General features: G+C 45.0%; 1 protein-coding gene across 5 annotated transcripts; it reads left to right on the forward strand.

Annotated features, from left to right (window-relative positions):
• Positions 1-25,866, forward strand: PRPF3 (pre-mRNA processing factor 3). Of its 5 annotated transcripts, XM_090052878.1 has the most exons (18): positions 24-134; positions 1,163-1,261; positions 1,899-2,023; positions 3,766-3,949; positions 4,916-5,046; positions 8,686-8,832; positions 10,040-10,123; positions 10,253-10,473; positions 11,495-11,801; positions 14,679-14,845; positions 16,051-16,130; positions 16,879-17,022; positions 18,726-18,825; positions 19,951-20,064; positions 20,803-20,921; positions 21,618-21,701; positions 23,936-23,997; positions 25,120-25,866. In XM_090052878.1, the coding sequence occupies exons 4-18, from the start codon at positions 3,805-3,807 to the stop codon at positions 25,264-25,266; spliced, it is 2,052 nt and encodes a 683-aa protein (XP_089909004.1). In that variant the 5' UTR covers positions 24-134; positions 1,163-1,261; positions 1,899-2,023; positions 3,766-3,804; the 3' UTR covers positions 25,267-25,866. The 5 variants fall into 5 exon arrangements, with proteins under 5 accessions (XP_089909002.1, XP_089909005.1, XP_089909004.1 ...); XM_090052876.1 differs by lacking the exon at positions 1,163-1,261 and having other exon boundaries at positions 1-134; XM_090052879.1 differs by lacking the exon at positions 1,163-1,261 and having other exon boundaries at positions 1-134; positions 23,939-23,997.

Here is a 25,866-nt window from a genome sequence, read left to right on the forward strand (position 1 = left end):
GCGGCCTCGCGCGGGGTCGTTTCCGCTTCCGCTATCACTTCCGCTTCCGGTGTCGCTACAGCCGCCGCCGTGAGCCGTGTCCGTCAGGCGCTGCGAGGCCGGGCCAGGCCCGGGGGCGGGCGGGAGCCGCTGCGGTGAGGAGCGGGGGTCACTCACCCACCCAACCCCCCGCGGCGGGGCATGGGGCGGGGCGGCCTGGGGGGGCGGAGTCTGCGAGGGCCCCATATGCTCCAGGGGCACGGCCCCCCCCCCCCCAGCCGGACGTGGGGCAGCTGTCACCTCTGACCCTGCGAAATTCGGGAGCGGGTGCCCGAACCCCTGTGTTCCCCACGCTGCCTGGCTTGGGTCCGGTGCACGGCTGCCGCAGCCCTGCGGCAGGCTGGATTTGTCGGTGCCCGGCCCAGCCTGGCCATGACAGGTTCCTTGGGACAAATAAAAAAACAGGGACAGGAGCAGAGGCCAAAGGCTTGTAAGGAGAGTCTCAAGGCGAGTGCTGGACTGGCCCCCATATGACCGTGTGGCACCAGAGGCTGCGCAGCAGGGCCTGGCCCAGTCAGCGGCAGCTCGTGCTCTTACCAGGGATGATCTGGATGTCTCTTCGCCAAGCTGCTGCTTCTCACCGCCTGTCACCATCTTTACATTTGAACCCACAAACGGGCACCTGCTGTTGCTCCGTCTGTAGCCTTAGCGAGGTCCTTGGCGCTGCGTGCTTTCCGCCAACGTGAGCAGACCCGCCGGTTTTCGGTAGCTCTGCATTTGCACTTTGCGCTCTTGGGGTATCCCCACCGCTGCTGGTTAACTTGAGTGTTACCACCCCCTGTTTAGAGGTGGCTTGGGTGAGACTGGAGTTAAGCTCTGTGCCATGCTCTGGAGCCAAAGCGCTATCCAAATGCAAAGCTGTTGTTTTGCAGCAGTCGCTAGTCCAGAAATGAGGCAAGGAATTGTTCCCCCGGGTAAAACGCTCCTCCAAAGAGGAGGAGAAACCACCTCATCAGTCTACCATGATAGTTTTGTCTCTAGGTGCTGTCTTATAGAGGTAACAGGCCAAATTAGCTCCTTTAAGAAGGACACGGGTATTCGTTTTGATTTTAAAGTTTGGCCTTTTCATTGCTTCTTGAAGCCTCAGTGTTTCATTTCAGAGGATAGTTCTCTGTTTCCACAGTGCATCTTCTGAGGATCTTGAAACCCTTTCTGGACCTAACACCTCTCAACAGCACTCTACCATTATGGCAAAACAATGTTATTTCCATTTCACATATAGGTAGGTCACAGCAAATGTATATGGTCAATTCATAGCAAAACAGCAGCAAAGTGGGGTTAGCTTTGCCCAGTCCCACAGCAAGTTGGTTGACAGGTACAATATGTAGAAGTTTTGCTTCTCTCTTCCATTCCAGCCCTGAGCGTATACTGTCCCTCTAATTGCTGGTTTGTCAAAAGGCAGACAAGGAATGATGTGGGAGGAACTAGTGTATGTATTTCCTTGGGAGATAAATAATTCCTCTTTTTTTTCTCAAGCCAAGTGCTATGGAGTTTTTAACGTTTCCCAGGGCAAACTAGTCTTACAAGCAAGGCAAAAGAATTGTCAGCAGATTGTGTTAGATTTCTTTCTCAAAAGAATTGATCAGGGAAGAGATGACTCCATCTTCCTTAAAACACAATTTGGGGTTTCAAAATTTGGTTTAAAAGCCTTCCCCGCTGCAAGGGAATTCTTGCAACTACACTGTACTGATTTGAAAGTCTCAGGTGTTTTCTAGCATGAATGCAACAAGTGTTCAGATCTTCAGGATGGTAACTCTGGGAGGCTTCTGTGCAGGAAAAGTCTCTTGGTATAAGGTATTGTTTGTCTCGCTGTGGCTTTGGAAACTCGAATTATAATTGGAATCTTTATTTAATTTTAGGCACACAAATATTACAAGATGAAGCTAAATATATCAGTCTGAAGGTGTCACAGTTGCTTTGACAACAACTTTGTGAGAGCCTTGGTTTCAGATTATCCATTTTCTGAGGAGTATCAGTGAAGAAGGTTAGTGGGTGTCAACTTTTTAATCTGAGAAGTGTGTGTTATGCTGTTCTACTAGGCCACCTGTTAGAAATCTAATACACTTTGGCTGTCAGCATTTAGATATTTTAATATACACAATTGGCCTTATGTAAGACTTAACAACATGTAAAACAATGAACATGGTCAAAAGATGGTATCTGTAGTTGTAATATAGGGGGGATTTTCACAGCGTTCTCTCTCTCAATGCTGGTCAATAAACTTTCTAAATGCTCTACTACATGTTGTTTTTGAATTTACATGGGTAAAGTTGCAATCTTTCATGTAAAGCATAATTCACTTTACAGCAGTATCAGCCTGTTGTTACAATATACTAATATGGTAACACATTTATAAAAAATGCAGTGATGGCTTTTGATCTAGTTAAATGAATGCCCATGAGTCTCATTTGTTAACAGTAAGCGATGGTAGCAGATATTGTGCTATATCATACAAAATAAGCATCCATAACTGAAGCGTAGCTACAGGATGCCTTTGGGTCAAGTCTTCTCTTGCCTTTTTAAGCATCTCTAGGTAGTGAGAGAAGATTTGACTGTATATTCAATTTAGCTAAAAAAAATCATTATTTTTATTCTGTCATGTAGCCTCTCTCTGGGGAATAACTTTGTTTAAAACTTTGCTTTCTGCTTTTATGAGCCTGTAGTAATACCAAGTCATTGTATAGTAGAAATCATGTACAGGCCCACTCCCATGGGAAAGAAACATCTTGGGTTGAGATCCTTAAGAAAATTGCATCCTCTTCCCAGGTAAATTCTAAATCAGATTAGGGTCTAGGTGCGTAATTAAGCATTTCACTTGCAGAGTGTAACTGTCTGACATTGAAAGAAAAAGTCCTTGTGTTTCATGGAGAGAGCTTTTATCTCAGAAATCTTTAGCTCACAGCTAGGTTCAGAACAGTTCGGCCAGGGATATACTGCTTCTAGTTTACAGAAGACTAACAGGGAGAAAACCAGACTGACCAAAAATATACAAGTTCTTGTTCACATGTTTGACTCAAAGTGTGAGTTAGACCCATTACCTGGAATGGGATTTTCAGACTTCAAATGAATGTACCTATGGATATTTCCAGGTCTAAGCCATAGATTGTAAAGGGAATCAGGTATTTGTGTTTGTGCACAGTAAGAAAACATTCTCACGGTCTAATAATGAGGCCGGGAGATGCCAAGACAAAATTGGCCTCTGCCGTAATTTCCCTTTGCATAGAGGGCTGCAAATGTTTATCTCACGTACCAGTTATGAGGTTTTCTGTCTTCAGCATGCTTCAGGACCCTCCTGTAGGAGGAGGCACTTTCTAAGTGTGACAGAATGTATGTGGTCATTTGCTGTGTTTAATGAAACCAGTCTTTGTCTTCACTGATATGCATGGGCTTCCCCTCGTACTTGCATACTATGTTAAAAAAATTATTCCAATGTGTAGGGAGCCAGCGATCAATGCCAAAGCTGTTTGTATGGGTCTCAGGCTAGTGACAAATTGACCAGGTTGGTGGTTTCTGTGATGCAAGCACCTGACAAGTCAGGCCAAGATGTGGTCCCTTGACTTGGTCGCAGATTACTGTCTAGCTTTGACAAAGTCACTCAGAGAAAATCTCTCCATAAATTAGTTCCTTCTCTTTGCCTAGGTAGAGCGATTGTTTTGGGACAGGGACTCTTGTTTACTGTGGACTGATATAGCATGCTGATGGTTTTCTCCTCTCTTTCCTGTACAGGTACAAGCTAAATAATTGAAGTTAACTGGCTGATTAAAAATGTCGCTCTCCAAAAGAGAATTGGATGAGCTGAAGCCATGGATCGAGAAGACTGTGAAGCGGGTCCTGGGCTTCTCAGAACCCACAGTGGTCACTGCAGCATTGAACTGCGTTGGGAAGGGAATGGACAAAAAGAAAGCAGCTGGTATGTTCCTTGGTGTCATAATTATGCTTACAGCACTCATAGCCAGACCTGTGTTTGTAGGAGAACTGAAGCCCTTTGATGCCTAGAGAGGTTAAAGGAAGTGGTGCCAGCATGAATACTCTGGGGAATGTCTTGGGCTTCCCATTGACCAATACAGACTAGTTGTGTGCAGCATATCAGTCATATTATCTGCAGCCTGCCATCTGTAGCAGCAAAGTTATGAGGAGTAAAAATGTCACTTGAGTGAATGAAACAAAACACATGCCCTTTTTTACTCTAGGATGCAGTTCAGCAAGGCCTTCTGACTTGTGTCTGAACTAAGTTGAGGTATTTGTTCTTGGGGTTCCCCCTTAATTAACAAGCAGTGCTTTGGCATTCAAAACAGTCTTTACATCCAGTTCAAATCTATCAGTCTTCATTTGGAGCCTTTTCCGGATTGGTCTTAGACCTGCTGAATTGTATAAAGCAAATCTTTTCTACATTGTTTGTTAAAGTCATGCTACCACTACATGAATCTAGTCTTTGTGGGTAGGAAGTCTGCTTTGATGTAAAGAACGGCCTAAAGCCTAGTCTTTCTGAGCTATACACTTAAATTTCCCAGAATCATTTTGTAGATGAATACAGAGTAATAGAGCTTATCTGAGCTGTCTTGCTCTTCGTTGGCTAGGATTGACTAGAGTATCTATACTCGCCTGTATCTCCTGGCTGAAGGTAGCATTGTCAAAAGCATCTTCAGGAGACTCAAAAGCTATTACAAAAACTGAGGGAATTAAAGCTAAAAGGGCTAAAGTAATACGATATATTTACATTAGTCAGGCTCAGTTTCCCCCAAAAGTAGGGTACAAAACCTGGTGTTCCAGATGGTGATAGGCAGTGCCTGAGATTCAGGGAAGTATTTTTTTCACCCAGTTATCTCAGTTTTGGAGATGGGCAGTTGTCTTGTTATGCATTTCCCTTCCTCTCCAGACCATCTCAAGCCCTTTCTCGATGACTCCACTCTGCGATTTGTGGACAAGCTCTTTGAAGCTGTGGAGGAAGGACGAAGCTCCAGGCACTCAAAATCGAACAGCGACCGGAACCGAAAGAGAGAGCTGAAGGTAAGAAAAGGGCCGATTGTTTGTCTGTGTGTTAAAGGGTATGAACGCGTGACTGTTACCTGATCACATTTTCCTCTTCCAGAGAGGCACATCTTGTAAAGCTTAAAGTTCAAGAAAAAAGACTTTTCTCTGCAATGAAGTGTGTGAGCCTTTACTTTTCAGTTCTTTTTGCCTTTTTCTGAGGTACCTTGAGGTACCAAAAATACTTTCCCAGACCATGTCCTGGGCATCTGGTTTCTTTAACTGTCCCTGGTAGGTTTAGTGCATCAGTCCAGCTGAAACAGCAGAGAGCTACATATCTTGTCATTATTCTTACTACTTTATTTTCTGCAGCATTTTGCCACATGGAGTCTCCTTCCCTACCAGCAGGGAGTTTGGTTATCTAGTCATGGCTTCTGGTAACTTCCTGTTCTCTTCCTTGCTCAGATGCATCATCCTAAGCTCTGTGAACAGCTGCTCTCACGGCTGTTAGTGAACAAATTAGTGTTTCTCTGGTGGATTTTCACTTTCTCTATTCACTGAAGTACATCTGGAACTCTCAGTGCTTGGTTTTTAGCAATTTCTTTTCCTCATTAAAGCTTAAGATCCTGAAACACGCAGTTAAGATTTCATAGTTTTGATCATTTTTCCCCATCTTGCAGTTGGCTGGGATGGGAGAGGTTCTCATGCATCCCAAGCTGTTTTCTGCTTCTCCTCTCTCTTGAAGACTTTGCTCTCAGGCTTTGGAAATTATGATGTTTTCATCCCTCACATTCAGAATTTAAAAGTGCCTACTCTTCATGCTGTTCCATGGCCTCAAAGTAAGTTTCCTTTCACTTTTTCTGAGGTTCCTATTTTATTGTAATTTTTATTTTTTCCCCCTTCACTAAAGTTTTGAGTAGCTGTTGAGTACATCAGCTTTCTAGACTTCCTTTCAAGGCTCAAAACAATGTCTTTTCAGTTCTCTGTGGAGCAGGTGCTTTGTATTAAGAGAGCAGTTTCTGTGCATTGTGTTCTCTGTTTGAAACTTTTCTCCTTGGTTTGACTGAGACTGTTTAAACTGTACCAGAGAAGGGTCTGCTCACCTTTCCTCCTGGTTTCAGTGACATTCACTGGTTAAATACAAGGTAGAAGAGAAGACCGAGAGTAGGAACTAGAGTTCTAGAACCAGCAGAACCATGTTCCCCTTAGTCTGGCTTGTCAGTGTGCCTTCTCTTCCACACCAGAGAAGGGACAGTGGAAGTGTATATGCATGGCTTACTCAGTCCTCAGCCCCTCTGCCAAAATTGTCAGCAAGGGAGAGCCTACATGCTCCCTGTAGTGTTGTTTTTGGACTATAGGCTCCATAATTAGGAATCAGATTGATGCTCACTGCTAATTTCCCACAAGCCTCTGAACGGCTTGAGTAAACTTGAAGGTCAATTTGTCAGCCCCCTGTTTTGTCCCAGCCAAATCCTCAAGGCCTCTTATTTCCCAAGAACCGAGAAACATTTCAGTGAGGACACACAGCCACTTGACATCCTGCTGCAAAAACAGATGGCTCAGCAAGGGTTTTGAAGCTGCACTTCATAGAGAACTGTTGTTAAAACCCTGTGGCCTTTTGCAATCTGGGTTACAAACTATTTACAAGAATTACTGCAACCTCTTTAAAAACTCCTTCTGGTGCAGAATTAACTTAGCACTAAGCAGCAGTACCTCAGACTGTAGGACTAGAAGAGAAGCCCATGACATCTTGCTGAAAGCCTGGGGGGGAGGATCTTAGGTAGGTGGACTTGATATCAAGCAGGAACTGGATGGGGGAATTGGTCTTAATGCCGTTCTCTAGTAAAAAAGGTGACCAAGTAATCGATGCCCTCTGTAAACCAGAATGCCATCAACTCCCCTCTCTGGAGTTACCTTTCTTAGAAGTATTGCATCCAAATATTGATCTACCCTGCCTCTGTGTAGCATAACACATAACAAGATTACATCTCACGGTGGTATTATTGCAGGATGATTCTTTTCCTTCTAGCTTCTCCTTAAATATTAGCAGTGCTTTTATGTATGTCCCCAGACTTAGGGTTGTGGTGAATAGAGGATTGAAAGAAAACATTAGAAACCAGTCTTATTGGCTGTCTCCAGTGCTCTGATCTTCTTTCTCCTCTCTCCCTGGTACACTTATATGGGTTAGATCATTGCTTGGGAAGCGTCAGGAACTGAAACGTAATGGTCTACACACTTTATACTATGGGCAAGTCCTTTCTCTTGAACTTGTAGGTTTTCCAAGAAGTCCCTGTGTCTGGACGAGGATGTGTCCTTGTAGAATATGAACGATAATAGTGAAGAGGGGATTTCAACTAACGCTTACGACCGGTGTGTATATTTTCTTTTCCAATAACACATTCACTTGTCATACACTGTGCCCATGGTGTGGTAAATTGTGGGTTCAACTATACACGAAAATGGCACGCATTTAACTAAACTGGTTTAGTTAAATCAGTGCAATTCCCTGGGATGGGTCCTGTTAAGTCAGTTTTAAGTTTAGGATGGGTTAAATCACTTTAGGTTGTTGCCTCGAGCTGTAATGGTGGAATGTAATGGCTAGGCTGCAGTACTGCAGAGAGAGAGCTGGGAGTTACAGTATACCATAAGCTGAACAGTAGCCAACAGTGTGCGCTTGTTGCAAAAAAGACCAGTAGTATTCCATGTTGTATTAATAGTATTGTCACTTGCAAATCAAGGGGATTGATTATTTCACTCTGAGCACAGTTGAGGCCTCACTTGGAACACAGGGTCTAGTTTTGGGCAGATTGGAAAGAGTCTATCACAGAACAACAACATTTAGGGGCCTGAGAAGTAAGACTTACTGAAGAAATACTGAAACGAACCACGGGTATTTAATCTGGAGAAGAAAAGACTGAGAAGGGGATTTGATAAGTTTTCAAGTGCATGAAGGGCAATTAGAGAGAGGATGGAGATGGGCTTTTTCTCTGTGGCCATAGGAGACAGGACTAGGAGTAATGGACTCAAGTTGCAACAGGGGAAATTGAGATTGGAGATGAAGAGGAACTTTCTGACATAAGGGTGATCAAGCATTGGAACAGGCCGTCTAGAGAGGTAGTGAAGTCTCCATCCCTGGGAACTTTCAAGAGCAGCTTGGACAGACACTTGGCTGGAGTGGTTTGGTCAGGGACAATCCTGCCTTGAGCAGACGGCTGAACTGGATGACCTTGTGAGGTCCCTTCTAGCCCTACTATGATCCTAGGCAGGTACATGGATGAGAGAGCACAGGGGTATACTGAGAAGAATTAGGGGAAAAGATGCCACTTTTAACTATTCCAAAGGATGGTCAGGACTTCACACAGAGGTTTAACTGCTTTGCAAGTATTCCTTAATCCTGTTAGCTCGCTCACCCTATTGGATGGACCATCACTTCTCATTTCATAAATGGGAAACAAAATCACATATGTAACTTGTACAGGATTAGCCCACCGGATCAGTTGGTAGGCTAGGCACACACCTCAGGAGTGCAGATTGAGTGTTCAGTAACTACTTAGCCAGAGTATGTTTTTCCAGTTCCGAATTGCTGGACTATCCTGCGGTGCTTTCTGATTTACAGCCATGATTTTGAGTAGTGTGGGTAGATCTCCAGTCACTAACTGTCCCCTCTCTTTACATTAGGACGTGTTCGGGGATGACTCGGAGGTCTCCAAGGAATCATCTGGTGTCAAGAAGCGGCGTATTCCACGTTTTGAAGAGGTAGAAGATGAGCCAGAGGTGATCCCAGGCCCACCTTCAGAGAGTCCCGGAATGCTAACCAAACTCCAGGTTAGTTTTAGGCCTCCCCCTGTCCCCACCATAACCCAGAACACCCCCTCCCACCAGTACTTGTGAGATCCTAGGTCGTAACATCTCAGTAGTCCAGGTATCTTATATTGTGCCTAGAGACTTAAATGTAAGGAGTTAGCATCCTTTTAAAAAAAAAAGGGGGCCAAGCAGCTTTTCTGTTTAGTGGTTGTTTTTTTGTTTGGTGGTTTTTTGTTTTGTTTTTTTTACTAATGCCCCATGTCACTTCAATTTTCACAGCCCAATCTTAAGCTAGTTCTTTACCATTTTTGACAATTAGAGAGAAGGGAAAGTGGCAAGTAATCACTTAAATTGCAAATACTCTTCTTGTTTTGCTGAACCCATGCACATCATAGACACTGAAGTGTTAATAAAGTCACCTAAGGTACACTGTCAGTAAATGGAGAAAATGCAGTTCCTTGGACTCTTTAAAATAGCCTAGCTTACATGTGGTGTTCACATGAAACAGAAATTCTTCATGAGCTGAACACTCTGTGTGCTTTGGAAAATACAATTTCATTTTTTCTTCATTCATTGTCAAAAACCTACATGTTCTGGAGATACAGAAAACATGATGTCTGGAACTAACATCTTAATCTAAAATAAGGCTGACCATAAAGTTTGGACACTTGAAGCATCTTACTAACAGTGCTATAGGCACTGCTGCTTTTTTAGTTGTTTGACTAATAACATCAAGGCTAGCGGGAGTGTTGTAGAATTAGCAGGCCTTCTGTAGAACTGCAATGTTTTTTTTCCCCCAGGACAAGGCAGTTCAGTCTTTGCAGTTCAGGTTGAATGAGCAGGTTAATTTTCATAGATTTCATAGGATGGCGGTCATGTTACAGGTATTTTCATTTTCTTTTGGAACACACAAAATGCACACTTGAACATGGCAAAGAATAATTGCCCAAAAAGGAAACCCTGAATGATCTCTTCACAAATTAAACAAGCAAACAGTGAATTTGTGGGGTGATCTGAATGGGAAGAAAGGGGTCTGGGCAATGCAATGCCTACACAATTAGGTGCTTGCTTCTGAATTGAAGGTGATTTGGTTGGAATTGTCCCATATGAAAACTGAGGTAGGTTTTACCAGACGGGGTAGGGAGTCTTGGTGAGCCAAGGAAGGCTTTAGTCTTACCTTTTTACAAGGAAAAGCAAAAAATATAACCAACCAACTTTATTTCTGCAGATCAAACAGATGATGGAGGCAGCCACGCGTCAGATTGAGGAGAGGAAAAAGCAGCTGAGTTTCATCAGTCCTCCTGCACCACAGGTACAGCCTGGAAGGAAAGGGGGAAAATCCTGTCTCTTGGGATTCAAGTGGCCTCTTGGCCTTTTTCTTCCAGCAGTGGCTTGTAGGCTGCTTTTGATGCATCTAATGGAAATATTCTTCTTTTTGCAGCCCAAAGTTTCCTCTTCATCACAGCAGGAGCGCCTCCCTATTGGCAACACCATCCAGCCCTCGCAGGCAGCCACCTTCATGAATGATGCTATTGAGAAAGCCAGGAAAGCAGCAGAGCTACAGGCCCGAATTCAAGCACAGCTGGCTCTGAAACCAGGGCTCATCGGCAACGCAAACATGGTGGGGCTGGCCAATCTGCATGCCATGGGAATCGCACCTCCGTGAGTACAACCAGCTTGACAAACAGCCCCGAATCCTGATATGCATTTGTTGTCAGCCTTGTCATCCCCCAAATAGCTACATTTTCCTGTGTATTTGCTTTGCTGTTGACCAACTAAACTTGCTTGGGAACATCAGTTGCTACCATCCCGGTGTTTAGCTTCTGAAGTTCATCACCCCAACCACATCACTTGCTCATTGTCTTTTGAATGTTAAGTCCATTTTGGGGCCAGCTAGATCTAATCTCAGCTGAGCCTGTTTGGTGCTCTCCCTGCAAGGCGTTTTCTGAAATGACTTCTCTCTGTTGATGCATGGTTGGCTTCAATAATGGCAGGGAGGGGAGCACTGGGATAGGCAAGCTATTGATACTTGGCCTCATTGCTGTGTAATGCTGCTCAGAGCAGCATCAGCTCATTGAGTGACTGAAAATGCCAGGCAGGTCTCCAACAGTTGATCTGCACTAGTGCTGAGCAAGTAATAACAGTTGGAAATCTTGACTAGGGCGGGAACAGGACACTAGCCTTATATTCATACCACAGTCCCTTTGTACCACTCAAACTCCTTTACATTTGAATCACGTGACATGTAGACTCAACTAAAGGTGCATCTGCGTGGCTGGAAAGGTACCAGTAAGCCTTGATATCAGTGAGGCTGGGTTCATAGTATGGGCATAGAGCTTTTGGGAAGGGTAAAACTTAGTAGTTCCCAAATTGCTGAGAACAGGGAATGTTTGGGTTATTGATTATTTTTCCATGAGCAATCAGCACATAGAAACTTTTGTAGCAATAGTTTGATGAGCCTTATGGTGGCTTGGAAGGTATCTAACCTTTGGTTGCTGTTGTACCAAGTTGTTTTCACAGTTATTTTCCCTTTTTTTGGTTGCAAAGGCATACTGAGATGTGAAGCAGGCTAGAGTTGTCTCAAGGTGTAGATCCGCTGGTGTGTAGTCACAACACCAACTCTACTTCTTTCTGAGCTAATGCTGCGGCTATATTTTAACATTATACATGTTTCTTGCATTAGGAAGGTGGAGCTAAAGGATCAGACAAAGCCGACACCATTGATCTTGGATGAACAAGGTCGAACAGTTGATGCCTCTGGTAAAGAGATTGAGTTGACTCACCGCATGCCAACACTGAAAGCGAACATCAGGGCTGTGAAGAGGGAGCAATTCAAACAGCAGCTCAAAGAGAAACCTTCAGAGGACATGGAATCCAACACTTATTTTGACCACCGGGTCTCCATAGCCCCAGCCCAGCGTCAGAAACGCCTCTTTAAGTTTCATGAAAAAGGCAAATTTGAAAAAATTGCACAGAGGTTGCGAACAAAGGTACGTGCTGCCTGCTTGAAGGCAGATGTTAACAGTGCTGAAAAGTGAGGGCATGGCTGAGAGTTCACAGCTTGTATGTCGGGTTCCTGAAACTTGATGCTCAGTCTGAACGCAACACAACTAAGAATCTTTCTGTTTGGGATGATTGAAAATCTTCAATCAAATCTGTTTTGGGTTTTTAAAGTATACCAGTTTTTATGTAAAATACTTGTCCAACTGTGACAGCTTATTGAAAGCCAAAACGTTCACCTTCTTTGATTAAATTATGGCTTGAAGGGACTTCACAAGGTCACTTAGTTCAGCCCCCTGCTCAAGGCAAGTTTAGTCCCTGACTAAACCATCCCAGCCATGTGTCTGTCCAACCTGCTCTTGAACATTCCCGGGAATAGAGACTCTACCACCTCTCTAAACAACCTGTTTCAGTGTTTGGCCACCCTTGTATCAGATTGGAGATAAGGAGGACCTATCTCAATTTTCCCTGCTGCAGCTTGAGGCTGTTGCTCCTAGTTCTATCTCCTGTGGCCATGGAGAAAAACCCATCTCCATCCTCTCCATAATCACCCTTCAGGTATTTTAAGACTGTTATTGAATCCCCCTCTCAGTATTCTCTTTTCCAGATTGAATAACATTAGCTCTCAATCTTTCCTTATAACTTTGGTTTCCCAGGCTTCTGATCATTTGCTGAATTGTTCCATAGAAAAACCCATTTTCCAGCTAGTTCCACTTCCCACAGAAATACATTAACAAGTGTGGGGGGTTTAAAAAGGATTTCAGTACACGTAGTGTAGTGGTTGTTAACCTCATTAGACTCTAGGCATCCCTCAGAAACTGCCAGCTTGTAGCTTTCACTCATTTTTCAACCTTGGAAAAATAATAGAGCACTTCCTCTATTGCAAACACCTCATAAAGATCATAACGGATCAGAATGATTTTTGACACACTGGATTCCTTTTGGAAATCTCTAGGTTTATCTTGTGAATCATGTAAAGTGTTTGCAGACCTAATGGTGTTAATATTGTGTGGCACTCTACAGTAGGCCCATGGAAATTGGGAAGTATTCAATTCAGATTCGGATGATTCTGAGGACAGCAATTCAATTTGGTGGTTTCAAATCACTGTCCCCAGTCAATTCAGCTGAATCAGAATTGGAGATTCGGCACTGATTTGGAGGTTCAGATTGACTGGGGAGAGGCAGGCACAGCCAGGTGGCTGCAGGTTCTCCCATGGCTCCTCCAGACGTGCCTGCCTCTCCCCAGGTTGGGGGAGCTACAGGAGAAGCCCCAATAGCTGCCCGGCCTGACCCCGGCCCCTAGTCCCAGCACCTTTAAAAAAAAAAAAAATAGAGCCCTGCACCCACCAGCTGCAGCAGCAGGAATCGGAGCCTCTGAGGGCTTGTGGCAGAGCCCGTGCGCACAGAGCAAGGCAGCAGGGATCGTCCCCACCATGCCTGGCACCTGCATGGCAGCTGCCCTATGGCGTGGGTGCAGCGCGGCTTGGTAGGGTGCCGCGCATTGCCTAGGAGTTGGAGCCACTGGGGCTGAGCACTGCCAGGCCCCGGCTGACTGCTGGAGCCGCCCCAGTTCCCAGGCAGTGTGCGACACCCTGCCAAGCTGCGCTGCACCCATGCAATGTGACAGCAGCTGCACGGGTACCAAGCAGGGGGACGGAGGCGCGAACTCCACTGCCCCCCACTGCACTGCATGCAGGGGCTCAGCCACGAGCCCTCAAAGGCCCTGGTCCCTGCTACTGCAGCCAGTGAGTGTGGGGCATTTTTTATTATTTTTTTTTAAGTGCTGGGAGGCTGGGGCCAGGCAGAACCGTCATGGGGCTTCTCCTGCAGCTCCTCCAGCTGTGCCTGCCTCTGCCTCTGCCTCAGCAGGAAGAGTCATGGGAGACGTCCCCACAGCTGCCCTCCCTGGCCCCATCCCCAGTCCAGCCCAGCTGGCATGGGGGGGCATGATGCAGGCACGGCTCACTCTGGGTGGCAGCAGGGCATAGTCCCCGCTCCCAGCACTACTGCACCCGCATCAGTGCTGGGAGCAGGGGCTCTGTCCTGCTGCCGCTTGCCAGCCTGGGCTGGGGGGTGCGGGGTGCGGCAGCACTGGAAGGAAGGGCTATGCCCTGCTGCCACTTGCACCCTTCTGCCCAGAGTGAGCCATGCCCACATCTCACCCCCACTGTCCAGCTGGGCAAGCAGCAGCAGGACAGAGCCCCCGCTCCCAGCACTGCTGTGCCCACATCCTGCGCCCTCCCGCTACAGCTGGGCAGCTTGTCCCAGTCCCAATCCTTTCCTCCCCCAACCCCAACAGACTTACCAGCTGGAGGCAGCTGCATCCAGTGTGGTGAGGACTGCTGCCTGTTTAGTCTATGGCCGAATCTCCGAAGCAACCAAAGCTTTTCCGAAGTGATTTAGATGCTTCAAATTGATTCAGAGCTTTTAATTGGTCTCCCGATTACATTGGATTCAGTCTGTGAATCAGGCTGAATCTCTTCTGAATTGAACTAGTGACCAAAGCTTCTCACAGCCGTACTCTATGGCACCCTAGTTGAGAATTAGTGCTGTAGAGTGGTTCCCTCGAGGGGCAGATGAAGGCCCTATCACTTGAGACATTTTAAAAACAGGCTAGACACTAGTTATTGCCCTTGTGAGGAGCACCCTTAGAGTAGGTTGTTTGTGGACACTATCTGGGTCAAGATGGGCCAGGTTTAACGCATGCAAAAACCACAAGATCCACATACACGCATTCCTAAAATCCCCATCTGTGATTCCCCTGGGCCTGTTCAGATTAGCTTGTTACACAAATGTATCTAGCTTGCTTTGCTAGTTAATGGTTTCCTGCTTCTTCACCTCCACTCATGTGCCATCTCTGTTCTTAGGCTCAACTGGAAAAGCTGCAGGCAGAGATCTCTCAGGCTGCCAGAAAGACAGGGATCCACACCTCTACCAAACTGGCTCTTATCACTCCCAAAAAAGAGCTGAAAGAAGGGGAGATTCCTGAGATTGAGTGGTGGGACTCGTATATCATCCCTAATGGCCTTGACCTGTAAGCTTCTCTTTGCTGGGCTTTGATCATTTAATTGTAGGGAAGAAACTACAGTTGTTTGGCTTAATTTTTGAGAGCAATTGTACAACTCCAAGGTTCCCTTGTAGTCAAGGGGAGCATCAGATGCTACCAAATCTTCAAATCAAGATGTACGTCTTTATGCACCTTTAGAGATGCATAAACTGCTCAGAACGGTTGCATGGTCCCACACAGCTACCGTGCCTGTCCTAGTTTATACACAGTGAGCAGATCCGATTTCATGGACGTTTCACAGCTGGCTCACGCTGGGGAGCTGGCATTTTATTTTTATTAACTAGCGAATTGTCCATCAAGAATGACGGGGGAAAGCTTCCTAACCTCCCCCTGCCTCCGGGGCAGGGGAGGGAGAGCTTGCTCCACTGTCCCCCTCTACCAGCACCCCGCACCACCGCCACCTCCAAGGAGCAATGCTGGCCTTACCCCCCTGCTCCATCCTTGCTGTCACAGCAGCACTCCACTACCTCAAAGGAGCAGGGCTGGGGCTGGGGCTGAGCCCGAGCCCCTCTATCCCCACCATCATTTGTCACCACCTCCTGTCCATAACACTCTTGGAGCACTCTGGTTGTTTCAGTACCAATCAGAGTGCTCCAAGAATTACAGACAGACAAACTGACTATGTCCTTTATTATACTACAGTATTTTTGTTGATTTCACTGATTGTATGATTTCCACAAAATCGGTGAAACCATGAATCCAGTAGGTCCCTATTTATATCAGTGCCTGGCAAAGTGCAGGCTTCAGGAGAGCAGTTGGGTTTAAAAGCTGGTGTGGGATTTTTCCAAAGCCCCTTGGTGCGACTAGGGAGCACAAGTTTCATTGGAAGCAAATAACCTGGCTCTCTGAAGCCATTAAAGAGTTCTTGAAAGCCTTAAAGTAATTCTTTAAAGTAAATCTTATGTCTAAATGAAAGATGGATATTTATGGCATTGGGTGATGAGACCTCTTGTCTGTTAGTACTCCTTTTAAGAGCCATGATTCTCCCTGCATTCCTAAATTTTTCAGGCTTATGTCTCAAAACTAGGCCTTGGATGTGTTCCATACTTAATGCATTGCATGGGAAGAGAAAGATGCTTTGCAGAATGCTGTGACTTGCCATATTGAAGGGGAGGTGCTGGAAGTCACCCTTAAGCCTTTACTACTGACGCACCAATTCTGTCCCCCTTTAGAGCAGCTGGAACCTCTAAAAGAGAGGATTACTTTGGGATCACAAACCTCGTGGAACACCCGGCCCAGCTCAACCCGCCAGGTACAGTTGCACAGCAGTCTAGCCTGAAGCTTTCTCCTAACAGTGATGGTAAACAGAGGCTTTTATAGGAAGACTCATTCAGAAAGCTTGAGTGTTCTTGACCTCTGGCAGTTTGTGGTTTAAACCAAACCAGTAAGTCCTGATCCTGTTAGCAAAACCATTGACTTAATTTTTTTTCTGGGAAGAAAGAAATAAAAAAAGATGTTAGGGTAAAATTTGCAGCTCTGAGACTGAGAAAGTTGAGATGACCTGTGAAAGCCATTGATCTGGATCAGGTAGACTTGCTAGAAGGAATGGCTGCTGCTACTTTTAGACATCATGTCCTTGTCCGCTTCCTGTGGTGAGCATGATAACTTGTACCCAAGACAGGAGACACAAACATAAAATGGAGAAAAATTACCCAAAATTGTCTAAGCCTATAGCGTAGCATTAGGACCTCTGTTTTCTGGTTCAGTTTTTGATGTAAACAGCTTGCAAGGATTGCAAAGAGTTGAAATAAATTCTGGACCCAATACATGTGCCTTAAGTGGTGCCTTTTTAGGTTCTGGCCAGGGGAAGGGATGTTTATTTCAATTTGGGCTGCCTTGGTATTAAGCATGAGGAACTATTTACAGCTGTTTCCTAGCATGCTTTTATTTTATTTTCCTGACAAGGATCCTAGGCAGTGTTTTGGTGCTATTCTTGGAAGAATATAACCTGACAGCAGGATGGGTTTTTGTGTTTTGTTGTTTTTGTTTCCCCTCCCCAGTGGATAGCGACACACCAGTGACCCTGGGCGTTTATCTCACTAAAAAAGAGCAGAAGAAGTTGCGACGACAGACCCGGCGGGAAGCCCAGAAGGAGCTGCAGGAGAAAGTCAGGCTGGGCTTAATGCCACCTCCTGAGCCCAAAGGTAAGCAATGTTTTCAACAGGAGAGCACCACTTTAAAACCTGGCCCGAGGGATTCACACTGGGGACTAGATGATTAGGTGAAAATTTGTTAGCAGGAAAAGCAACAACAGTATTTGAGAAATCGTATAGATTTTAGTGGATTTGCACTCTGTGGACGCATGCAGATGAGTGCGGCCATCTGCAGCACCACATGCTGCACATTCAGCACTGCAAGGTAGCAGTGTGGGGGTGACCCCAGGAGATCCCAGGGTCAGAAAAACCTGGGCAAAAAAAAAGTGGAGTGGTGCACATGGGGGCAGTATGTACCACCCAAAACCGAAGCCTGTCCAGCTAGAGCCATGCTCCAGCTACTGGCCGGGCTCCGAGTGGCAGGATCACTGCTCCTGCAGCCCTAGAAGGCCGCCAGGACCACACATAAGGCTGCTTAGGCCAGCTTCCCCTTCCCCACCTGGGGTGACCTGCTGTGTACTAGAGGACACATAGCACAGGTGCTCCCCAGGGACAAGCAGCAGTGGTACAAAGTATACTGCTGCTTCTTGTCCACAGGGAAATAAACATCCACTCTTGTGTGGACACAGCCTGTGTGTGGTTTTTGTAGACTTCTAAGGTTACCAAAGACTGCATCATCTCAGGTGCATGATAGGCCCATATGATTCCACCCAGTAACTACATCCAGCCCCAGGCACTCAGAGAAGCATCTAGGCTGATCTTTGCCCCCAGCAATTCCACTAGCACTATTGGAGTTGCACTGGGGTAGTAACCAAGTGCAGAACATGCATTTAGAACTTAAAAGCCACATGGCACGTTCAGACTCGAGGAATGTTTTTTCCAACTTGGCTTTTATCTACTATTGTTTGCTGTTGGCCAGCCTGCCACACCACCCCAGAAATGTCTGCATTTCAGAGGTAGATGGGAACTATGCATGTAGCTAGTAATTCTTTAAAGTATTTTGTGCCTTAAAAAGGCACTACAGCAGTAGGGCTCAACCTTTTTAGACTTGAGGCCCTTTTAGAAAATGTCAGCTCTTAGTTTTCACTCTTTTTTTTTACTTCAGAAAAATACCAGAGCAATTCTTCTATTGCAGGGAACTTCAAGACTACAACAGAGCAAAATGTTTTTAACATTATAGATTTCTAGTTGAAAGCTCGGTTTTATCTTGTGTTGTTTGCACATCTAACGGTGCTAACATTATATGGCATCCCACCTCACCCTTGAAAGAATCTCAAGGAACCCGGGGTGCCATGGCACCCAGGTTGAGAATTACTGCACTGCAGAAAGGTCTTAAAACAGTACTAGGAACAAGACTTGCGGAGGGGATCTGATCTCGTCTAGAAATGGTCTTGTATCTTTGTCAGGTGACCTTCCCCTACCTTGCTTTTGTTTTTAAAAATCTTTGCTTTCACATCTTAGTGTAAAACTTGCACTCAAGATTGGGCTTTTCCCTTTCTTAAAATCTCACTGCATCTTCCATCCTGTATTTCCAGGAACTACACACTTAATCTGAGCCAAAAAGCCAAGAAGCATGCTTAATCCCAAATTAATGTGCTTAATCCCAAACTATGGCAAGTGTCCCCTTCACCCTCCTTCCCCAACAGTTGTCACCCAGAGACTCAGTTAGAATACTAGCTTTTGAGCAAGGCTGGCTACCTTCTAGGAACTAGATCACACCCCTGGAAGATTGTTTAATTGTCTTTTCCTTGCAGTACGAATTTCTAACCTGATGCGAGTACTGGGGACAGAAGCTGTTCAGGACCCGACAAAAGTGGAAGCTCATGTTCGAGCACAGATGGCAAAGAGACAGAAGTAGGTTGCATGTCCTGGCTTTCTTCGTCTTAAGGTGGATTTTTAGTACCAGTGCTGTGTGAACAGCTGCGTAGATAGTCAGTCATCCACTGAATCGTAGGATGAGTCCAGCAAAGGGAGAAGCACTCCCAATTTTTTTTCCTTCCCTTCACCCCCTCAGTATGTTTCAACTTTAGCTCTCAGAGCGTTCAAGACAGGGGAGATAGTCCTTAAACACTGAACCCTCCCCTATATATACACATCACACACAGAGAGCCAGTAAGTGGCTCTGGCTCCCTTCCAGGAGCTAGACTGAGACCCAGCAACTTGTTTCACAGACTGTCCGCCCACTGTTCGGGTAGTAATGACTTTATGTCCTAGTTAACCTGAGCCAGTAGCATTGAATCCCCTGAAGCTGAATTGCAAAGTTCTAGATTACTCTTTCTAACAACAAAGCAGTGAAAGACAGCATACACCCATTATGCTATTTGAAGGAAGCTATCTGGGAAATGCAGAGGTTTCACTGCAGAAAAGCGAATTGATCAGTCTCTTAAACTGAACCTCAGTTCCTGAATTAATATCACAGTTTGTGAAGTCTCATAAATTACAAGTAACTGGAGGGACTGGGGTTTTTCAAGATGTGGTAAGGATAGAAGGCCCCTGTGCTTTGTTTCCACTCAATTAAATGCAGCCCATAACACTGTGACTGTAAATTTAAAGATGACATCATGACCTGCCTAAATAAGTTGCTTGGTTTTGTTTGAGCTCACACCATAAATCACTAATGTAGCACTAGTTGTCCAGCTGCAGACAGAAGGCCAAGAGCTGCATGGACTGTGTTGCTTGATCTCCCTTTTTATGGTGGAGAGTCAGCTTCCTGGACAGAGGCAATGCTGCATGCATGTCCCAATCTGGCCTAGTCCCTCTGTAGCTGGACACCATCTGTTGCACGTGGGTCCAGCTGCTGGTTTCAGTGTGCCTCTAAGCTACCTGGGATTGAGAAGAGCCCAGGTCACTGCTGCTATATGTTGGGTTTATAGGGCATGCTCCCTGGCTTGGACTCTGTTCATAGAACTGAAAGGTATGAGCCCAGAAATCCAGTAAGCTGCATTGCTGCTTACTGCTTTTGTGTGTCCTCCCATACAGAGCTCATGAAGAGGCAAACGCTGCACGAAAGCTAACAGCAGAACAGAGAAAAGCAAAGAAGGTTAAAAAGCTGAAAGAAGATATTTCACAGGGAGTCCACATAGCTGTGTACAGGTGAGTGCTCTGCTCAGTCAGAAAGCATGGAGTCCCAACATAGGGTTCTCCATCGGTCATTTTTGTAAGTGCACACACCAAACTTAAGTGTGGGTTCTTGCTGGTATGGCAGGTTCTTTTAACACAAGGCTGCTGTCATCTGACACCCTGAACTCCCTTTAAAAATACTGACTCTTGCTTAAATTGGTATAGATTGAGAAATGCCCCCTGCCCTACTATCCCAAAGTGAATAAAATGACTGACTACATAACTTATCTTGCCATGGTTGAGTATTAGATGTGAAGTCTTATCACTCTAAGCTTTTTTGTAGCACATCTCACCTGATGTCCAAGGATGAGGTGATTGATTCCCCTGCCCCCCACGGCCCTGGCCAGGCTCACAAGCAGAGCTGGTTGTAGAACCCAAGAGTCCTGATGTTTGACAGAGCTTTCAAAAGTCAGATAAAAAGTGATATTACTTCATAATGTTATGTTTATCATGCTTAGACTTGGCAGGATGTGACATTGGTATAAAAGATATTATAAAAACGCAGAGAGGTACATTTTAATTGGTTTGGGACCAGAACCCTAGGTTAGCAGCAGGTAAAAGCCAAACACCCCTCTGTTGGAGAGGGGGAAGTGAAAATAAGTATAGTGCTGAGTTGGAAGAGCTGGAAAGGACTTCTTACTGTATTATTTCTCTTGCTCCTAGTTCTGTAGTTCCTTTTTTAAACTAAACATTTGTTTTCCTGCTCTTTAGAGTCAGAAATCTGAGCAACCCAGCAAAAAAATTTAAAATTGAAGCAAATGCAAACCAGCTGTACTTAACAGGAGTAGTGGTTTTGCACAAGGATGTCAACGTGGTTGTGGTGGAAGGAGGTAAGGTCTAAGGATGTGGCTTTTAATTATCACACGCTTAAAAGCCTTGTTCTAAAAGACACCCAGATAGATCACTACTTAAGGGGATTTATGGATTTGTGAGGCATTATGTCACTGCTTTGGTTTATTCAGCTCTGGCTCTTTGGTCCTTAGTGTACTACAACATACTCTGTAGCCACCTTGTTATCTAAACTGCAGCGTATACTTTAAACGATGCCAGCATTGTTAAATATGCCAGACATGAAGCCTCAGTGCTTTGAAAACATGAGGGAACTCTCTATCCTGTTGAGTCTGCTAAAAAGCTTACAGCTTGCACAATGCTTTAGAGGCATTCTCTGCATTCATTGTATAATGTATCACCTCCCTTTTTCAGCCGGGGAAACTTGATGGCACAGAAGGCAAGTGACTTGCCAAAGGCCATGGAAGAGTGGTGATATCCAAGCTTGTGTTAGAATGAAGGAATGCTTGTTCCCAGACATGTGCTGGGGCCAGACGGTGCTTCTCTTATTGGTCTACAATATTATCTTTGTCCACTGCTGTCAGTGAGCACATTTTTGTGTTTAGTTTTGCATCTCTAATGTCAAGTGTTACTAGCTGTGACTTAGGTTTTTCAGGCAAAATGTGACCCTGATTTAAAACTCAGCAAAAGTTCTTGAACTCATTGTGAAAACAATTATCACAATCTTTCTTTACCAGGCCCAAAAGCACAGAAGAAATTCAAGCGTCTTATGCTCCATCGAATAAAATGGGATGAGCAGACTTCAAACACAAAGGGAGATGGTAAGTATATAGCCATGCCATTAGTTAGAAAGCCTAGCTGCTGTGACTATCAAGAAGTGACAGTAAGGTCATCTTATTGTCATAGAATCACAGAAAAGTTGGGATGGAAGAGCCCCAGGGAGTCATCTAACCCAGTCCCCTGCTCAAAGCAGCATCAGCCCTATCCAGACCATCCTATACAAGTGCTTGTTTTATCCTGCTCCTAAAACTACACAAATCAACGCTGTTGCATAACTACAAGGTGTATTGTCCCAAAACAGCTCAAGCAACCTAGTCTGCAGTGTTAAAGCAGGGGGACAAGAGTTGGCAGAATCCTGCCACTGCAAAAATTGTTGAAGTGCCCTTGAGAGATCCAAGGAGAGAGACTCTGTTTTCCTCCCCCACAAGAGGGGTTTGTGAAGAGATCCTTTCTTTAGGATCATTCAGACTCTTAAAATGAAGCAGATTATGGGACCGTGATTTAAATGATAAAAAGTGGGGCATTTCAGTCCTGGCTGACACTCCTTGCTGTTACAGGCACCAGCAGTTTGACAGGCTCACTTCTGCTATATCTGCACCTCCTATCCTCCTGTCTGTATTCTGACCTACTGTGCAGCTTGAGCTGACTTTTCAGTTATAAGACTGGTGCAGTTTAGAGGAGGAGTCCAGACCACTGGTCACTAAAGCCTGACAGATGTGAATGTGTGTGGACAGTGCTGAGAACCACTGTACTGTGAAAATGGCACTTGATCTGTGGCTATTATAGATTGTCATCTCCTCAGGGCACATTATGGTTTCACACATGGGTTGTGCCACACTTAGTCCAGGGTTGGACCACTTAAGATTGAATGACCGGTAGATGTTACTGCAATATATAGACACTAATATTCTAGTCCTGCATTGCCTGTGAGACCAAACTGTGGGCATAGCATTTTTTCTAAGCACATGATGGGCCCTGAAAGGTGAATAAAAATAAATGTGATGCAGTCACTTCTGTGCAAGAAAGTCAGACTTCCAGCAGTAACTGATGTTGAATTTTGTGCTCAGATCTGAAATGATAGGTATAGCATAATCAGCAATAGATACACAGGATACCCTCTGAAAAATTGAAGGGAAAGTCACATGGGCAAAAATATCCCAAACTTAGAGCTATATTATGATGAGCTCTACACTGGCTGTTACCACACAGGAAAGAGATCTGGGAGTCAGTGGGCCGTTTGCTAAAAACAGCAGCTTAGTACTCGGCAGCTGTCAAGAATGCAAGCAGAACATTAAGGATTATTAAAAGAATTGTGAACAAAATGGAAAGTATCATCAGACCTCTTTATAAATCTATGGTGCATCCATGCCTTTGAATACCATGCCTGGTTCTGGTCTGCACACCTCGGAATATAGAGAACTAGAGAAGGGCAACAACGATAACTCATAGTATGGAGGGGCTTCCATAGGAGAAGAGACTTAAGACTTAGAGGCCAGGCCTGTTCAGTTTAGAAAAGAGATGGGGGGTGGTAGGGGGAAGAAGGGGGACAGATGGGAGAATGGTTTACAAAATACTAAAGGGTGAAGAGAGAGTCCATAGGGATTAATTGACTGTTTCTCACTGTAGAAGAACTGGGGGTCATGCAATGAAACCAGCAGACCATAAGTTTAAAGCTAACAAAAGGAAGTTCTTTTTGACACAGTGTCATTAAAGAGCAGAATTCGTTGCCACTAGTTGTGGTGGAAGCTGACAGTTTAGCCAGATTTAAAAAGGGACAGGACACATACTTGGAGGAAAGGGGCATCAGTAGCTATTGAGCATGAGAGTGAGAGGCACGGCCTCTGAATCGGAGCTTCCCAGCCTTTAAATGCTGGAGGCTGCAAGTAAGAGAGGAACAGGGGGAAAAAGCCCTGGTCAGACCCAGTTCACTCTCAGCATCTATTCTATCCCTGTGTAACACAGGAGACTGGGCAAGATGGACCAGTAAATGGCAGTTCTTATGTTCTTCTTTTCTGTTGGTGAAAAAAAATCAGCAAGCATCCATATGTTCCTCTAAAAATGGAAATATAGAAGTCTTAGTCAAAATACCAGGAACAAAGCTGGGATTTGGAGGGGGAATGTTTACTGGGAGGGAAACAAGCAGGAGGAGAGAATCAAAACATGGCTCTGACTGTCATTGCGTTAAGCTTTGGGGTGGGGAAATCCTCAGTGCTTTATTAGTGGCTGCCTGAAGTTTCTTGCTTCCTGTGGTACTGGAGTCTACTCTGTTTTTCAGAAGATGATGAATCGGATGAGGAATCTGTGAAAAAGACAAACAAATGCTCTCTGGTTTGGGAGGTAAGTTCTGAACTTGACTAAAGGAGCATTTTGCAGCTTAACTGGAGTGCTGATTTCTGAGTTGTTTTGGCTTCTCATTGCTGCAGATGAGAACAGGCACGCAAAATGAAAGCGTGGTGACTTCTCTGCAGGTGATGCTCATACTTTTCCAGTCAGGCTTTGGGGCAGTTGCTAAGCAGGATAAGATTTGAAAGGGTTTTGCCCTGGGAAGTTTGGGGGGATTGTAGCAGTTCAGTTCCCATTCAGATATTCACCATTCACATGAAGCATCCTGGGTTTCAAATGCTCTTCCAGAGAGGTAGCATAACCAAAACTCATAGAGCAGAAAGCAAGTGATGCCTGATAAATGGTTGGAACTACACTCACAGCTTGAAGAGGAGCTTGGACCAGATATGGTACAACTGCATAGCTCTCCTGAATTCAGGCTGGATAGCTCGTGAGTGACTAGTCAAGTGCTTGCACTCTTTGGCTTTCATGATCATTACAAAATGTTACAAATACTGTTTTAAGATATTTTAAAAATTTGAGTACATCCAGGATCTTTAGTTATAGTATAATAATGCAGAGTATAATAAAGGATATTAACTCTTGTGTATACCAAAACAGAGACGGACAGAAATAAAACCTGGAGCCTTCAAAGCCATCCACTGGCTATAATGATATGGGCCTGGATGTGTCTAAATCTGGAAAATTCAAGGAAGTGTCTCCTGGTAATTGAGTTAAAAACAAGCCTTGTGAAAATGGGAGTAGGGATTGGCAGCATTTTAAGACCTCTTATAGACAGGTTGTCATTGCTGCACAAAAATAATGGCTGATTTCATAGACATTAGGGCTGGAAGGGACCTTGGAAGATTAAGTCAAGCCCCAAACCTGAAGGGCAGGAAGTCAGCTGGGGTCATAGGATCCCAGCAAGATAAGCATCCAATTTACTCTTGAAGATGTTCAGTGTAGGTGCTTGAACCACCCCCGGTGGTTGATTTCACTATGCAAATCCTAGTTCATCTTTGCATACCTGGTTAGAGATCTGGGAAACAACTGCCGCTAAGTTTGAAAGAAACAGTCTTGATCCCTTTTGGTAGTTTGTATATCAGAAAAGTTCTCCTCTTTCCCTCTGTGTTTCAGGGCACAGCAAAGGATCGCAGCTTCGGTGAAATGAAATTTAAGCAGTGCCCCACTGAAAACATGGCACGGGAGCACTTTAAGAAGCACGGAGCAGAGCATTACTGGGACCTGGCTCTGAGTGAGTCCGTATTGGAATCCACAGACTGAGGGTGCTGCAGCCCCCAGGGTTCCCATTGCTAATTTGAGAACGATGCCTCGCTGAAAACGTGGACAAAAGCCCCTCCCTCCCTCCCCTCAGACCTTCACAGTACAACACATACGATTAAAGAAATATTTTTTAAAACAAGTCACAGCTACACTGTTTTCTGGATGAATCCAACCCTTGGAGGGTGTGATGCAAAAAAACCTTTGGATCATAGTATCCATCAGCGATGCTAACAACGTGTGTGCTCTTAGACATCTCTTACGTTCTCTGGAAAGAACTCAGTTTTTGGGGTGGTGGGAAGAGAGGGTGTTTTTTTTGTTTTGGTTTGTTTTTTTCCCCACAGATGTCTTTAGTCCTTCAAGTACAGCTGTCTCAACTGGAGGAAACAGACCAACCTCTTTGCTTTGTCAATCCTTTGGTAGATGAGATCTGCCATTGGGCAAACTACATGATACACCTAATCAGCTTGCTCGTTGGTGGGAGAGGCGAGGCAGTTCAGCAACTGTGTTCTGAGCATGGAGCATTGGAATTTGTAAAGCAGAGTAGGAGACGGGGACTTAGCCCACATCCTATATTTACGTAATAAACTTTTTTAAAAGGAA

The sequence above is a fragment of the Crocodylus siamensis genome, chromosome 6 (assembly GCF_052110815.1).
Source record: "Crocodylus siamensis isolate JL-2025a chromosome 6, ASM5211081v1, whole genome shotgun sequence".
NCBI lineage: Eukaryota > Metazoa > Chordata > Crocodylia > Crocodylidae > Crocodylus > Crocodylus siamensis.